Below are 17,177 nucleotides of genomic sequence, written 5' to 3'. Positions count from 1 at the left end.
TACGCATCGATTCACGGAGACATTTCATTTAACGCGCCTAACTTATAGGCCTACGTTCCAGGTAGGCGAAGCAATATTAATTAGCTAAAGAAATCTTAAACTGCTCATATAACTTGAAAGCCAAAATCATAACTTACTGTGTGATATCTGCGACTTTCAGACAAATAAATATTACTATCGCGGATTTAGCTAACACACACACAACTAACCTTAGCGAGCTAACGATAAAGTTATTCATTCCAATTGAGAAGCTAACAAACGGTAGCTAACGTAAACGTGAGAGGAATACTGTTAGATAAACACTTGTTCGTGATCTAAGTATATTGAAGTAATTTGGTATGTTGCATGATTTGTCTAGCTGACATAAATTAGCAGGCCGGATAAATTGCAACTAACGTATAGATTATAACGTGTTCCGAACATCAAGTTAGCTCACGATGTTCCGAACAGTACAACTTTAATGAAGAGTGAATAAGAAATCACTTGCAGATCAGCTTTGGTTTTTGAGTGTGTGTGATTGAGTAAGTCTGATTGCTTCCGTTTTCATAAAAACTTAGTACAAGTCATGTACGTGATCCATTGGTAATTGTTCCCCTGGGACGGTGTGGTGATGAAGCTGTTGCTAACGAGTGACTACGAACAGGCTGGGCAGTCAGTGTTCCCTGTAAAATTGCTCACGCACGTAAGTTACACAGATCGTTTTATATAGACGGTATTTAATACAGTTTTTAATTAATGTTGAGATTTTTTTAAATTAATGTTGAGATTAACCAGATAAAGATTTAATAGAGGTGTGCCTGTATAGGAGAGTGCAAAACTGTTGTAGTTGTGCTTCAGGTTGCCATTCGGAACATCGTGAGCAAACACAGGGAAGTTGTGTAGGTATCCGTGTCTCTATAATTATTTGTCCAGTTCACATGAATCAATTCACATTTAGTGAATTCACAGTTCGAATTTAGTGTCTTTGATAGCCAATAAGCAACCATTATCATAAACAACATTCCTCGGGAGAAAAACTGCCATTGAACAGACGTCAACTTCAGGTGGAAGCTGCCGCTTCCCCATGTTCTTTTGGGAATACCTACAGTAAGTCTACGTTACTGCTTTGCGCCTCATTATCCCTTACGAAATCACAACACATCCAGAGCGGTGCCATTTCTATTGGAACTGTTCTCAAGGCTCAAAAATGGTGTGCGCATACGAACAGCCAAGTGTGTGTGTGTGTGTGTGTGTGTGAGAGAGAGAGGATGAGTATGCATAGTTTACTATCTCATCTGAGGCCACCGTCACAACAAGAAAAAACCCCGCCCGTCAGAGGAAATGAGTTTCCTGGAGCTTTTATAAAACCACCCTTCTGAAAGCTTGAGGTACACAATTACTCAGCTTTCAACAGGAATAAATGGATAACACCTCTTCATCTCAACTCATCTTGCCCATTCTCTTTTGGGGTAAGTGTTTGCTTTAAAACTTTATAAGTTGTAAACCCCCTAAATACCTTTTTAAAGAAAACACTCAAATAGTGGTGAGAACTACTGGAAGAAATCACTGCTGGCGAGTCTCTTGTATTAAATTATGTTTGGGGAATATATATATATATATATATATATATATATATATATATATATATATATATATATATATATATACATATATATGTATACACACACACACACTATTGTCTCTATTTTAATATATGCTATTTAACATGTTCTTGTTTAGTACAGTATTTAAATAAATTATGTTCCAAGACTACAAATCAATTCATACAAGTACAATGATGTCAGTAGTTAAAATGATAATGAGAAATATGTTCCTGGTAAAGGATGTTTTGCGGTAGGTTGCAATAAAACTTTCTGGGAAATGAGTTCAGGATGCAGTCTAATGGCACTTCCCATCCACCTACCATGCAAGCATTCTTGAACATTCCGAGTTCACATGTCATGATATATTTTTAAAGAGAAACGCAGATGCCATTGACTTTCTTAGGTCCACCGTCCCAGAAACCATGTATTTTTCTTTACAATAGAAACAGAGCGATAGAAATAGGGATAGAGAAAGTTAAAGAGAGTAATTAATTTACATATCATGTAAATCTATTCCTCCTCATTGCAATTTCCTTGCTGTAGCCTACAACGCTGGAGACCTAGTGCACTGACACGCGTACGCAATAATTCTTTGGTGCACATCAGTCAGTAGATTGTCACTGTTTGGGGATACAAGCATTGTGAGGCCTTGCACCTCTGTCAATGGGAAATTAATTGTAGTTTACCATTGACCTGGCATGGCTTTATGTCATTCCTATTGCAATGACAACCCACTGCCTAAACAACAGAAAGCTGTGTGAAAGTGCGCAGCTACCACTGGTGGTGTGGACCCTAGGCATGTGTTCGGCACCTGCAGCCCCCTCTCATGTGCCTTTGTGGAGGATTTAGTTTCACCGCACTGGCACTGTCGATACGGTGGCAGTTGGTTGTTAGTGTTTTGTGTATTGTCTTGTGTCAGTACTTCATATCTCTTTCAAGTTGTGTCTGTCGTAAATTTCCAACTGTAAATAATGTCCTTTCCTACAGTTTCTGCCCATGCCTTTAGTGGTTTTTAGGTAATGTAGTGGATTATGTTTGTGAACAAAGGTTGATTATTTAGCACACTGTTTTTAGCACAAAACTGTGTAGTGCATTGTAAAAACCTGTTGGTTGTGGAAATCTGTAAGGAAACCCAAGAAACAAGTGAATTAAATCCATGATGAAAATGAACACAATTGCTACTGCCACAGCTTAATCTGTTGTCTGTTATACTGCCAGGGCTCTCTTGAAAAATTGAGATTCTTAATATCAATTAAGAATTAAAATGCAGGTTAATAAATAGAAAAAAGTAAAACAAAGTGCTTGCAGACATACCACCCTGTATATTTTTCATGTGACACTGTTGTGGCTAAGTAGGTGTGAAACTGATTAGTAGGTGTGAAACTGTGGGTGACTCCTTTTGAAATCTAATTTGCTGCTGTAAGTCATGTTGATGCTCTATAAATAGACAGCTTTTTAGATCCCAATGTATGTCATTTTACTTTGAAACATTTCATTTCCAAACAAACCCCATTCCTAATGGGTGTATGCGTGTCATGGCATGTCACAAAGCGGCTTTGCGTGACTTATATCAAAACCATCCCTACATCTCACCTATGTAACCAATAAGCAATCAAATGCCCAGTCTTACTCATTCATGTATATCGGTTCTATTGCTTTGGCAATATTGCTTGATTACTTTCATGCCAAAAAAGGCTCTTTGAATTGAATTGAAAAACTTAAATTGCAAACTATTTTTGGTCAAACAGTTACAGATAATGTCTCTGCACACCCCTAGTGCCCAGAACTCTGCATACATTTGTAAGCCTGCTCTGACAAAGGCGTGGCATAGCATGCAATAACCTCCTTTGAAGCGATATCCCAGCATCTCACTGCTCCTTTTTTGACCAATTAATGAACCTCACACTTAGCTATAGCCTACTGTGAATATAATTTACGCTATACTAGGCAAAATATTCCAAATGCATACAGTTTGTTTTTTACAAAATGCAAGTGTATATCTGTTGAATTGAAATGTATTCACAGAGTGTATTTATGTATGGCCATGATATAGTGAATTTCGTTATTTTTGCTATATACAGCACAGTCCGTAAGTATTTGGATTGTGGTACATTTTTTGTTCAGTGAACCATGTAGGAATTACAGCACGTTTTATACACAGTGCCCCCCAATTTTAGGAGACCAAAAGTAATTGGACAATTGGCTACCCTAAATCCTCAAATTGTGTGCGGGATTCTATTTGAAGCCGGACCTCGGATAATAGCCGGGGGCGTGATCGATTCAGACAAATAAAGGCCGGCCCCCAAATACAAGCCAGGGTAATATTGCCTACCAGTAGGGCTATCAGTCCATGAGCAATTTAGGCTACTTGGCTACGCAATAAGGTTTCCATGTTTTTACAGCACAGCGCACGTTCAATGAGTGAATGAAAGCGGCTCCCTTGGCTCGCAATAAACACGGGTGGAAATCCCAATCTTTCAACGACATAAAGCTTAACAGTGAACCATCAAATACCCCCCAGATTTCAGTGCCCATCAGTCCCAACATTTAGCAATAGAATCAAACAGTCCAAAAGTCAATTAAATCCCAAACCAAAGCGAAAATCTTTTGATATCCTACCGGTATGCTGCTCCAAACGAAACGTATGTCTCACAATAAAACGCACTTTAGGAAAAAAAGATCCTTAAGAATAAAATTCTACAACAGAAGCCTAATAAGAAATAAAGGCCTGCCTCGAATACAAGCCTGCCCCAAATAAAGGCCTGTGTTTTGTGCAGCCCAAGTAAATAAAAGACCCCGTCCACAATTTGAGGATTTACGGTATATTTCATGGAATTTAGATGCATACATGTTTTACAATTTTATAGAAACAGCTGTTCCCATACTTCTAGAGGGTACTGTATCTGTTAAATGGAAACATATTCAATTGAATTGTAGATTATGTCTCCTGATGTGTTTCGTCATTCTGATATAGTGATGTGGGTTGGCTCAGCGTGTGGAGGAACAGAGTCCTTGCCAGTCACAATTCCAGGTAAGGGCACATTTCATTACTGGAGGAGATTATGAGATCATTATGAATCAAAATGAACTGCACTGAGCTGGAGAATACCTCTATATCTGCTGCCAGTCATTAACATGAATTGATGTACTGTCTTAAAATCGGAGGTACATCTTTATCCTTTAGAATGAGAATAAAAAGACAAGCCGGTTTAATTAATGCTGACACACTAAGGCAGTTGAAAGCTGAAACACTTCTGTGTTGGACTGCTACAATCATATAAGTATAAGTAGAAAAAAGTAAGCTTCTAAAATTATGATTATGATTTTTATTTTTATCTATTTTAGGACCTACCATAAGCAGTAATCCTTTCACACAACATTACGGTAAGTGTTTCACCTGATGATTCCTACCCTCTACCACCATCATTTGATCCTTAATGCATCGGACTGCTGATCGGTCCATGTTGCCACATTTTAATTAGATATATAGATTGTTACAGTTATATAGCACTTTTCTAGACACTCAAAACTCGCCTCAACTACCACCAATGTGCAGCACCCACCTGGGTGATGCACGGCTGCCATTTTGTGCCAGGAAGCTCACCACACACCTGCTGAGGTGGAGAGGGAGAGAACAATGTTTTTGCGAATTGTATCGGTATGATGATTAGGTGGCGGGTTGAACGAGCCAGGGCTGGGAATTTCGCTAGGACACCGGGAAACCCCCTACATTTTGCGAAGTAGTGTCATGGGATCCTCAATGACTACAGTGAGTCAGGACCTCGGTTTTAACATCTCATCCAAAAGACGCTGTCTCCAACAGCGCCGTGTTCCCATCACTGTGCTGGGGAATTTACGATTATTTGACCAGAGGGAAGATCGCCCTGTACTGGTCTACTAACACAACTTCCCATTACTAACTAAGAACTACAAGTACTAATCAAGCCCACACCTGCTTAGCTGCTGCCATTTGATGGTATGGCTGCTGATAATTTAGGAAAGTTGCACAGCATACCAGCAACCATACTATAATGCACCCAGCTCCTGCTGATTGGCTGAAGCTAAGCAGGTTTGGGCTTGGTTAGTACTTGGATGAGAAACCTTTTGAGAAAAACTGTTGCTCAGCAAGCAGCAACTAAGTTGGTGGTTGAGGCGAGTATTACCTTCATCACTGTAAGTGCATTGAGTGTCTAGAAAAGCACTATATAAAATGTAATGATCTATCTAGTCTTCAAATTAATGAAAGTAAGTTTTATTATTGAGGGGCATACATTGGAACGGAAAACCTCCATAAGTATAGAAAAGTAGATGGGTATATAAAATTTGGGACATGGCTGTGATCTGAGCCTGCTTTCATTTTAGTGCCAGAACATTCTTTAAAAACACTAGCTCAAATACTTTCTCATTCCCATTCATAGTGACCACACATACTGTGAAATTGCACTTTTTTACAGCACCCTGGACTTGGTGTGGGGTCAAATCCTAACGATGCCAGTGCCAGTTGTGGCCAGTAGCCTCATAGCACTGCACTAATATAGTTGACAGTAGCAGTCCTAGGCATTATAGACCATTGCCTAGGTAGGGTAGTCATTCCCAAACCTGGCCCTGGGGCTGTCCTGTGTATGCTGGTTTTCCTTACAACTGCAATTCATTCTCACTATTTTAACAAGCTGTTATTTCTTCTTAATTAGGTGTTTTTCGTGGTTAGAGGGATTATGTACCCTTTTAAGCCACATTATGCCAGAAATAGCTATGTGTGACATCAATAACAAAATTCCCATGTTCACATTTTGCTTATTGTGTTATATTGCAAACAATTGGTTCATTTACAAACAATGGGATTGCAATTGTGGCTGGAACAAACAACAGTATACACAGGGGGGCTCCAGGACCAAGTTTGTGAACCACTGGCCTAGGGTGACAAATTGCAAATGGAGTTAGGGAGGGTTCAGTCGGCTGGAATCCATATTTCCTCACTTCCTCCAGAGACCTACCTCACTGATTCGGCCGGAAAGTACCGGTTAATCAGCACACAAAGTGTCTCGTCTGCCCGAGCCCCAACTTGCAGCATAATAAGTGTGTTAAGAAGTAGCACATGCTGTGGAGCGACATTACAAAAAACTGGCAAACATCACACACTTATTTTCTGCATCTTTAGAGGCAACAAGAATCGTGGGAGATTGGGATGTAGGGTCGTTTGAAGCTGTGTTAATTTCCTTCTTTTCGTTTTAGGAGCTGAGAACACTAGTGATGCTTTCACCCAGCATTACCCAGCGTGTTCCATCTCATTCACTTCTCACTCATCTTTAACGCAAACAATAGCTGTTGAAAGAAACAAAACGTGTCAAATAAGAATGGTCCTTGCTTCTTATAAAGGAGAATGTTACTGCCAAATATCACACACTTGCTACTGCATTGTTACGAGCAAGAACACCCTTGGCCGGTGGTGACGAACCCTGTTCCTGGAGGTTTTCACACTAACCCTAACAAAGCCATAGCATTGACCTGCTAATTAGTCGAAAAGAGAACCTCCAGGATGGTCTCCAGGAACAGGGCTGGTTACCACCGCCCTGAGGGATGTTTGTTGCTGTTTTGATGCTGTTATTTGGCTTCTGATTAACTTATACTGAACTGAGTTACTGAACGTTTAAACTGAAACTGGCGCTTTTGTTCCCCATAAATACAAGTCTTGAGTGCATTCCCCACCGCTCTCCATGCCACTACCCCTTTATGTTGGATTCATTTACACTCACTGAGCACTTTATTACGTATTTATTAGACATATTTTTTTGACGTGCAGTGGGTAGCACTGCCGCCTCACAGCAAGGAGGTCCCCCGTCGGCCAGGGCCTCTCTGTGCGGAGTTTGCATGTTCTCCCCGTGTCTGCGTGGGTTTCCTCCGGGTACTCCGGTTTCTTCCCACAGTCCAAAGACATGCAGGTTAGGCTGATTGGAGAGTCTAAATTGCCCGTGGGTATGAGTGTGTCAGTGAATGGTGTGTGTGCCCTGCGATGGACTGGCAACCTGTCCAGGGTGTATTCCTGCCTTTCGCCCAATGTATGCTGGGACAGGCTCCAGCCCCCCTGCGACCCTGCTCAGGATAAGCGGGTTCAGATAATGGATGGATGGATGGATATTTGTTTGACATTTGTCTTCAGCCGTTGTAGAGGTTTGATGCGTTGTGGGTTCAGATATGCTCTGCTGTATACCACCGTTGTAATGCGTGGTTATTTGCTCACTGTGACAAAAACGTAAGTCACCTGTCAGCTTTGACCAGCCTGACCCTTCTCCTCTGACCTCTCTCATTAACAACGCGTTTCTGCCCACACAATTGCTGCTGTTTTTTGTTTTTCGCACCATTCTCTGCAAACTCTAGAGTCTGTTGTGTGTTAAAATCCCAGGAGAGCAGCAGTTTCTGAGATACTCAAACCACCATATCTGGCACCAACAATCATTCCACGGTCAAAGTCACTTAGATCACATTTCTTCCCCATTCTGACATTTGGTCTGAAAACCTATTGACGACTTCCGAATGCATTTATGCATTTAGTTGCTGCCACATGACTGGCTGATTAAATATTTGCATTAACAAGCTGGTGTCCAATTCTACCTTATAAAGTGATCGCTGAGTGTATAAGTTACTTTTTTAAAAGAGAAAGGGAAATCTGGCCAGAAGAACATCTGGTAAATGCAGTCACACTTGCCTCCACCTTACACATTTTCCTGTTATGCTTGGGTGTGCTGGGGTCCAGCCCCTGTCACGGGAAACAAAGTGCTCGAGTGCCCTCTGACACAACCAACACTCTCACATTATGAAACAAAGTGCTCGAGTGCCCTCTGACACAACCGACGCACTCGCATTATGAAACAAAGTGCACGAGTGCCCTCTGACACAACCAACACTCTCACATTATGAAACAAAGTGTTCGAGTGAATTCTGACACAACCGACACTCTCACATTATTAAACAAAGTGCTCGAGTGCCCTCTGACACAACCGACACTCTCACATTATGAAACAAAGTGCTCGAGTGCCCTCTGACACAACCGACACACTCGCATTATGAAACAAAGTGCACGAGTGCCCTCTGACACAATCGACACTCTCACATTATGAAACAAAGTGCTCGAGTGCCTTCTGACACAATCGATACTCTCACATTATGAAGCAAAGTGCTCGAGTGCCCTCTGACACAACCGACACACTCACATTATGAAACAAAGTGCTCGAGTGCCTTCTGACACAACCGACACTCTCACATTATGAAACAAAGTGCTCGAGTGCCCTCTGACACAACCGACACTCTCACATTATTAAACAAAGTGCTCGAGTGCCCTCTGACACAACCGACACTCTCACATTATGAAACAAAGTGCACGAGTGCCCTCTGACACAACCAACACGCTCACATTATGAAACAAAGTGCACGAGTGCCCTCTGACACAATCGACACTCTCACATTATGAAACAAAGTGCTCGAGTGCCTTCTGACACAATCGATACTCTCACATTATGAAGCAAAGTGCTCGAGTGCCCTCTGACACAACCGACACACTCACATTATGAAACAAAGTGCTCGAGTGCCTTCTGACACAACCGACACTCTCACATTATGAAACAAAGTGCTCGAGTGCCCTCTGACACAACCGACACTCTCACATTATGAAACAAAGTGCACGAGTGCCCTCTGACACAACCAACACGCTCACATTATGAAACAAAGTGCACAAGTGCCCTCTGACACAACCGACACTCTCACATTATGAAACAAAGTGCACGAGTGCCTTCTGACACAATCGACACACTCACATTATGAAACAAAGTGCTCGAGTGCCTTCTGACACAACCGACACTCTCACATTATGAAACAAAGTGCTCGAGTGCCCTCTGACACAACCGACACTCTCACATTATGAAACAAAGTGCACGAGTGCCCTCTGACACAACCAACACGCTCACATTATGAAACAAAGTGCACAAGTGCCCTCTGACACAACCGACACTCTCACATTATGAAACAAAGTGCACGAGTGCCCTCTGACACAACCGACACACATTATGAAAACGTTCCTTTCTGTCGTTGTTGGCAAGTCGTTGGAGAGACCTGTTTTTGCCATCTTGGATAATGTTGATGTATTGGCCAGTTTGCAGACCATGATTGCATGCTCTTATGCATTTAGTTGCTGTCACACGACTGGCTGATTAAATATTTGCATTAAAAAGCTCCATAAAGCAGCTGATACTGTGTATTTTGCTTTTTCTTCTCAGCTTGCGGAGATAAGACCAAAATCTGTCCGCAGATATGCCGTTCCTGTGAAGGGTCTGCCTCCCGTGGAGCCTGTTTCACAATGCATTTACATAACTGCATCATGCAGTTTGTGCGTGCAATGGATGCCATGAACAACACCAACCTGTGCATATGGAATAATATACAAAGGTGAGATTCACCAGATTTGGTATACACTTTAAACTTGTTTACCTCTGCACTAGATGTCTCTAAAATCAAAAATAAAATAAAAACACCTGCAGATGAAAAAAAAACGAAAAAACATATTTGTTTTAAAATTGTCTGTAATGGCAGAGCCCCAAAAGAGACAAGAGTCAGAAAAAATATATGAAACTATTTGGAGATCAGGCAAAACATTTAACTTGGTCTGGCTAGCAGGGTTGATGAATAAACTTTCTGGCTGTTACACTGGCAGAAGCTAGTAAGCCAGTTTTTACTAGCGGCTAGCAAATAAAAGCATTGCCATTTTGATCCAAAATGTAAATGATTGCTTTCTATTCATTATTTTGATTTGCATTTACATTTTCAAGTTATTGTAAGCTTAACTTGAAAATTATATCTGTCATTTAAAAATGTAAATACCTTTTCTTAGTATATCTGGCCCTCAGAGTTTCAGCTGAAGCCATCAGCGACACATATCCCACAGCACATATATAGCCTCGCTGATCCAAGATCCAAGTGCTGTTTTGTCCAAGAATCCATTTGAATGCATTTGAACTCCTGGTCCAACAATGCAATTTCAATTTGATGGTGAGGCGTTTTATCTGGGAGATTTTTAGGTTGATGTAATATCTGTATGTTTGTGTGGATGTCTTTCGTGTTCGTAACACATATTGAATAATGGGCTTATGCTGTATGTTTCAGGACTCAAACAATAGCATCAATTATTATTAATTCCTGGCTATGGTAGTGTAACCGTGTGAAGTTTTGGGGGGGCCCAATGTTGATGGTATCAGGCACTTACTGTGCAGTTTGCCAGTGCACAGAAATGCACATCTTTGCGTCCAGACGGCATGGCCTCTATCTCCATAATGGATTTCACACTCTGTGAAGTTTCTGTTCTTTGTTTTGCAGTCGGCTCCTTGCAGTCTCCATTTCCCCTGACACCTAATTGTAATGGAAAGCTTATTTATATGCATATCATATTCACATAATCACTCTTGTAACTTTTGCTATAATAATAGCAGCAGTCTTCCTATCATCATGCATTGGCCAGTTCAGTCTTAACGTCATTTTAAGAATCCTTTAAGTACAGTATTGGGTGTGAGAATTGTGATTTCTGACATGGAATCTGCATGTAATATTTTGAACCTTTTTCACAAGCAGAAAAAACACAAATAAAATGCCCAGATTTTGGCTCATCAGCCTTTCCAGCACGATCAGCATTGGTATTGCGGGCTCAATCATGGATGCTGATTGGCTGATACTCTGCAGTGAATGTAAATGCAAAACAGTAGCAGTGTATATTTTTATTTGTATATGTATAATAATATTGTGTAGTAAGTTAACTGTTTCTATGTGTTGTTACTATATAGCACTGCTATATGCTATATTGTCAATACAGTCACGGCTAGTGTCCTGCCTAACAACACCCCTGTAGCACTTACTGTATTAAAGGTACAATAGGTAAGATTTTTGTGTTAAAACATTGTTACAAGACCATTGTAAATCCTGTCCTGTCATTGAAAAAGGCTCACTGACATGTTGACTGACACTCTGCCTGTGTTTATAGTCCTTAGATTTGGTTAAAGTTTACGGACCGACACTCTGTACCAAAACATTGTATAGCTGTACAGTAATTCAAGCTCATTGGTTCTAATTGCCACAACCAATGGCGGTTCAACGTCAGCGCGTTCACAGAGAAGGGGCGGGATAAACAGTTTTCTTGTTTGGGCATGTTTGTTGCTGCAATTCCTCACTTGACCGCTAGGAGTCCGAAATGACCTATTGTACCTTTAATGTTGTTTTAATAACGATAAAGCAATTCCTCTCATGCTGTGTCGCTTGAGTATTAGTGGACCTCGAGCGATTATGCAGTGTAGCGACATCAGGAGGTCACGGGAAACATTACATTACATTGCATTACATTAATGCCGTTTGGCAGACGCTCTTATCCAGAGCGACGTACAGTTGATTAGACTAAGCAGGATACAACCCTCCCCTGGAGCAATGCAGGGTTAAGAGCCTTGCTCAAGGGCCCAACAGCTGTGCGGATCTTATTGTGGCTACACCGGGATTAGAACCACCGACCTTGCGTGTCCCTGTCGTGTACCTTAACCACTACGCTACAGGCCGCCCGTAAACGTACGCGAGCAGCTACCACGCCCGATCACTGACGCCATCCTCCCCCCCCCCCCCGGCCCCCACACAGGCCCTACAACACCTTCACCCTGTGTTCGGAGGACGCGGCAGACTGCCTCCTCATCCCCTGGCCCAACCCGGTGGTGGAGGAAACCTTCCGGTTGATCCACTCCTCCTACTTCCTGGACTGCCCGGAGGAGCTGCGGGACCCTCCGGCGAGCGTGGGCTTCGCTCTGGCCATGACGCCCATCTGCATCATCCCCGTCATGGTGGTGCTGGTGGTGCTGAAGACTAAGAACGGGGACGGCAGCTCCTGGTAGACCGGGGGTAGACCGGGGTAGACCTCTCCGTCCTAGACCGCACACGGAAAAACGCGTACGGACCTGGGTCGAGGACGTAGCCGTTTTGGATTCAATCTTTTCCGTGGCTCCGATTTTGATTTTGCCTTGTGGAGTCGAGCCAAACAAGTGGAACGGAATTTTACTGGTTCCAATACACCAGATAAGCTGAGTGAAGCATTGAATTGTATTTGAATCCAAAATATTACGTATTTGACCCAGGTCTGATGTGTGTACTAAGATGCGTGTGTATGCACTCACCCTGCCGCATGCACACAGGAGACACACACACACACAATATTATAATATTCACATACACAGAAACACACTGTCTGACCCACACACACTTAGTTGCCTATTTAAACATGCGCATACAATATGGATACATTTGGGACACACTCAATGCATGTAGGCACACACACAGATCCAAAATTAGTTTGAGGACATTGTTTTGCCTCAGATCTCTTTGAAGGTTTATGTATGTTTGAGCAATTTGACTTTTTGACCAAAGGACTTTTTTAAATGCCACTTAATACCATTTATAACAAAACCAATATAAATGCCAAAATAATAGCAAAAAAAGACATGAAATGAATGCATTTAAAGTACTGTCCTGACTGAATATATATATAAAGGTAAATATAAAAGATTGTCATTTTGTCTGAAAAATATGTTATAGCTCAGCCTATTGTCTTAGAATGGCTGCAACTGAAACCTCTATTGGCCATTGCGGTGTAAATACAGCTTCTGGGAGCAAAACTGCAGGAGAGACAGGTAGAAGGCACGTCATTAAGCTGTCACCAGCCCATTTGCCATTTTTAGTTGAAATATGGCCAATGAGATGGATTCAGAGCTTTTGATGTGTACCTGCTGTTTGCCGTACATCTTCACTCCAAGTGTTCCTGAAGTTCCTGAGGTTAGCCACACGATGGTGCCACTGCCTTTAGTCCAGTAGCGTTCATCGCTCCTTACCTTTACTTTTCCTCATAAGCATCGATGCTTTTGTGAATAACACCTCACATTACATGTGTGTGTGAACCGCTTTTAAATGCAAAGTCAAAAAACTTTGCTCGCTCTTAAAAATATATTCTGAGGTCTCTCCCACTGGAAGCAAGTGAATACTGAATCGAAAAGGAAACCCCTGAGAACATTTATTTGGCATTTGACACCAAGCTCTAAATTAAACGTGTTGTAGTTAGGTGTGTATATTGGTTACACCCAGGCTCCCATTGCCGGGGCAAAGCACCAGGATGTTTCTTTGGGTTTTTTTGGACCCATCTGAGGAAGAGGAAGGTGAAGGTGACAGGCTAAAGACAAAGGCAGGAACATCATGCGGCTCAAATGACTTTCCTGCCTTTGTCCGCCCAACAATTTCCTACACTCCCTAGCAAAGAGAGATGCCTCTGACCGCCCCTGTGAGTGTACAGCAGATCAAAATCCAACGTCGGATCCAACGTAAACGCAACACCCAAAACTCAACCCAAGACACACGGACCACTCCTTCACACATTCTTAAATCTTCTTGAAAAATCCCGTTCTTGAAAATCCTTAAAAGAAGATTTCACCCAAAACATGAAAAATACCCTTCTGCAATATCTGCAAGTGATAACAATGGCCATTGTGTGGTACAGTATGTGTAATGGCCTGCTTGTTGATAACGCAAGTAAGGTTTAGATGAATTGCTTCTCATAATGTAGAACTAGTGGGATATAAATAGCTATTGTACATTCATGCTCTCCACTATTTGTGCTTGTATTTGCGATTTCTAAACAAAGATACGTGTGAGTACGTGTACTCGGTCAGTCCAATCATTTGTGGGTCCATATTCCTCTTTAAAATTTATATATCTTTATTTGTCACAGGCTCCCAAAATTAATTGCAAAGTCACCAATGAGATACTCCTGAAATAAGTTATGGGAATTTCCATCATGTTTCACAACCCCAGATTGGAAAACTGTTTGCTGTGCATGACAGAAATTTTAAATTATGTTTTATAATTAAATCTGTAATTTTGTTTTTATTTGACAGCTCCATTCCTCTGAACAATTTGGTGTGAATCATGTGTTTTATGAACATCTGAATGGCTTTTTATTGTGCAATCACAAAAAGTCCTGAGATCATACTTTATGAAATGGTTTTGTGCCACTTGTATCTTTGCTGCATCCTTGGTCCCTTTAAAATGTCATTTTTAAACTCAATGGGATTCGCCCTGAGATCTGTACTAGGCTGATACCTCATGCTCCAAGCTAACTGCTATGCTAGCTACTGTACGAGCTGAGTTGTTGGCAATGTGAGCTAAAATGTCAGCTGCCTCAAGTGCAGTATCTCATCAGTGTTTGGGTATGGTGACTCTTGGAAGTTGGATAATGTTTCATAGCTATCAATTGTTAAAGATTTGCTTGCTTCTACATCACTTCCAGCAGCGATTGGATAGCAGGGGAGTATTATTACATGGTCTATGGCTATTTAGACATAAGGGGGTTTGAGTGCTTACAAAAATAAATGGAACAAAATCTTTACATTTCTTAACCATCTGTGATCTGTACAATTTATTGAGCAAGTAGTACATGGGATGTTGAGCCTTGTGCATTGTATGGATGAAAAAGATACAATAAACAGTCTAAAGCATCTAAAGTTTTTATCCCTAATGCACACACACACACACACACACACACACACAGACACTCACATATACTCAATGGCCACTTTATTATATACAGTACTGTTGAGTAGGTAGCAGCTAGTACCGGGTAGGCCTCCAGAAGAGTGAATTATTTGCAGCATGGATTCAGCTTCCACTAGATGGTGGCCAACACACATAACACACACTGTTCTTTTCGTATGCAGATATATACATACAACTTATGTACATACTGTATTCTACACAACAAACAGCAACAACAATACACATTCGCTCAGATTAATTTTTCATGCAAAATCTCATGCAATTATTATAATACTGTCGTATTCTTTACTGTCTCCAACATGACTGTTTGATGGTTTATTGATTACAGCGTTGACAGCAATGCACAAACTCTTTTAAGATGTCTGTCAATTGGAGGCCAGAGGAATCTGTTATCAGGCTAGCCTGGAACTAGGTCTAGCGTCCTCTATCATGACTGCCTTTTTAGACCAGAGTTTAGAATAAGTCTGGGACAATGCCTCTTCTTCCTGAATATCAGGTCATATGAAAGGCTACACAGCAGGGGTGTCAGATTCCAGTTGTAGGGGGCCACAGAGTCTGGTTTTGGGTATGTTTCAACACTTAGATGATTAATTTAATTTACCCGGGGCTACATTGGCTCAGGCGGTAAGAGCAGTCTTCTGGCAGTCAGAGGGTTGCCGGTTTGATCCCACCCAGGGTGTGTCGAAGTGTCCCTGAGCAAGACACCGGACAAGCTGGTTGGTGCCCCGCCTGGCAGGTGTGTGTGTGTGTGTGTGTGTGTGTGTGTGTGTGTGTGAGTGTGTGTATGAATGGGTGAATGAGAAACATCAATCGTACAGTGTTTTGGATAAAGGTGCTATATAATGTATAATGGAAATAGATGTTGATTGCAAGGAAACTACAAAAACAAGCAAGAGGGATTTAAATTTCTACTGGGACACAGGCTGATAGGAGTCGCATCCCTGACAATCACATTTCTGCCCCCATACTTCAGTCTCACACTGACACCCGCGGTTGACAGCTAACAAGTTTGTGGAACTGCTTGCTTGACGGTGATAGTGGTCACTATTTTTTCATGATCATTTTACTACGGCACAGAAAAATATTACTGGGGCATTGTGGTCTGGGACAAATACGTGATTGTTTTTGATTTAAGTGTTTTTCTACACTTTACTGATGTTGTTGGGTGTATTGGAACCTAGGAAATACTCTCAGAAAGTGCAAACCCCACCCTCTGGTCCTCTTGGTTTGCTCAATTGCACCGGGTGACATCAATTGAGAACAGAGAAGTACTTGAATCCAAAACATTGCGTATTTGACCCGGGCCTGCTGGAAACATCCCATGCTTCCTCTGTGGGTGTCTGAGGGCCATCCTAGGCTTTCTGTCCTTGGTCTGTGGGCTTGTTCCTCAGTATAGCATCCTGCACAGAACCGCACCCACCTGTCACATGCAGCAGAAGGCTGTGATCACACCAGACACACTTTAACAGCTGCCGGAGCCTTGCGTTTGCCTGCCCCGGGCACGTCGCTGTTTTTAGGTGCTCACAAAGCTGAAAATATTCCTATTTTGATGCACTTCAAGAAACAAAAGCACCCTACATCACTCATTCTTTTCTCTACTGCCCAATTGGTGTTCATGGTGTGAACTTCTCCGACTTTGGCCTATCCACTTAGTGGTTTGACGTGTTGTGTGTTCAGAGATGCTCTTCTGCATACCACCGTTGTAATGCGTGGTTATTTGCGTTACTGTCACCTTCAACCAGTCTGGCCCTTCTCCTCTGACCTCTCACATTAACTTGTTTCTGCCCACAGAACTGCTGCTCACAGGATGTTTTTTGTTTTTCGCACCATTCTCTGCAAACTCCAGAGACTGTTGTGTGTTAAAATCCCAAGAGATCTGCAGTTTCTGAGAAACCACCTTATCTGGCACCAACAATCATTCCACGGTCAAAGTCACATAGATCACATTTCTTCCCCATTCTGACATTTGGTCTGAAAAACAGC

General features: G+C 41.8%; 1 protein-coding gene across 1 annotated transcript; it reads left to right on the top strand.

Moving 5' to 3' along the window:
• Nucleotides 1-1,361: 1,361 nt before the first annotated feature.
• On the top strand, nt 1,362-15,123 carry LOC133114849 (receptor activity-modifying protein 1-like). Its single transcript, XM_061224527.1, has 5 exons — nt 1,362-1,448; nt 4,558-4,614; nt 4,929-4,967; nt 9,851-10,019; nt 12,241-15,123. The coding sequence occupies exons 1-5, from the start codon at nt 1,400-1,402 to the stop codon at nt 12,488-12,490; spliced, it is 564 nt and encodes a 187-aa protein (XP_061080511.1). The 5' UTR covers nt 1,362-1,399; the 3' UTR covers nt 12,491-15,123.
• The last annotated feature ends 2,054 nt before the right edge of the window (nt 15,124-17,177 follow it).

Source organism: Conger conger, chromosome 16 (genome assembly GCF_963514075.1).
Source record: "Conger conger chromosome 16, fConCon1.1, whole genome shotgun sequence".
In the NCBI taxonomy this organism is placed as follows: domain Eukaryota; kingdom Metazoa; phylum Chordata; class Actinopteri; order Anguilliformes; family Congridae; genus Conger; species Conger conger.
The sequence above is the reverse complement of the archived record's forward strand: the minus strand, read 5'-3'. Positions and strand labels throughout refer to the sequence as shown.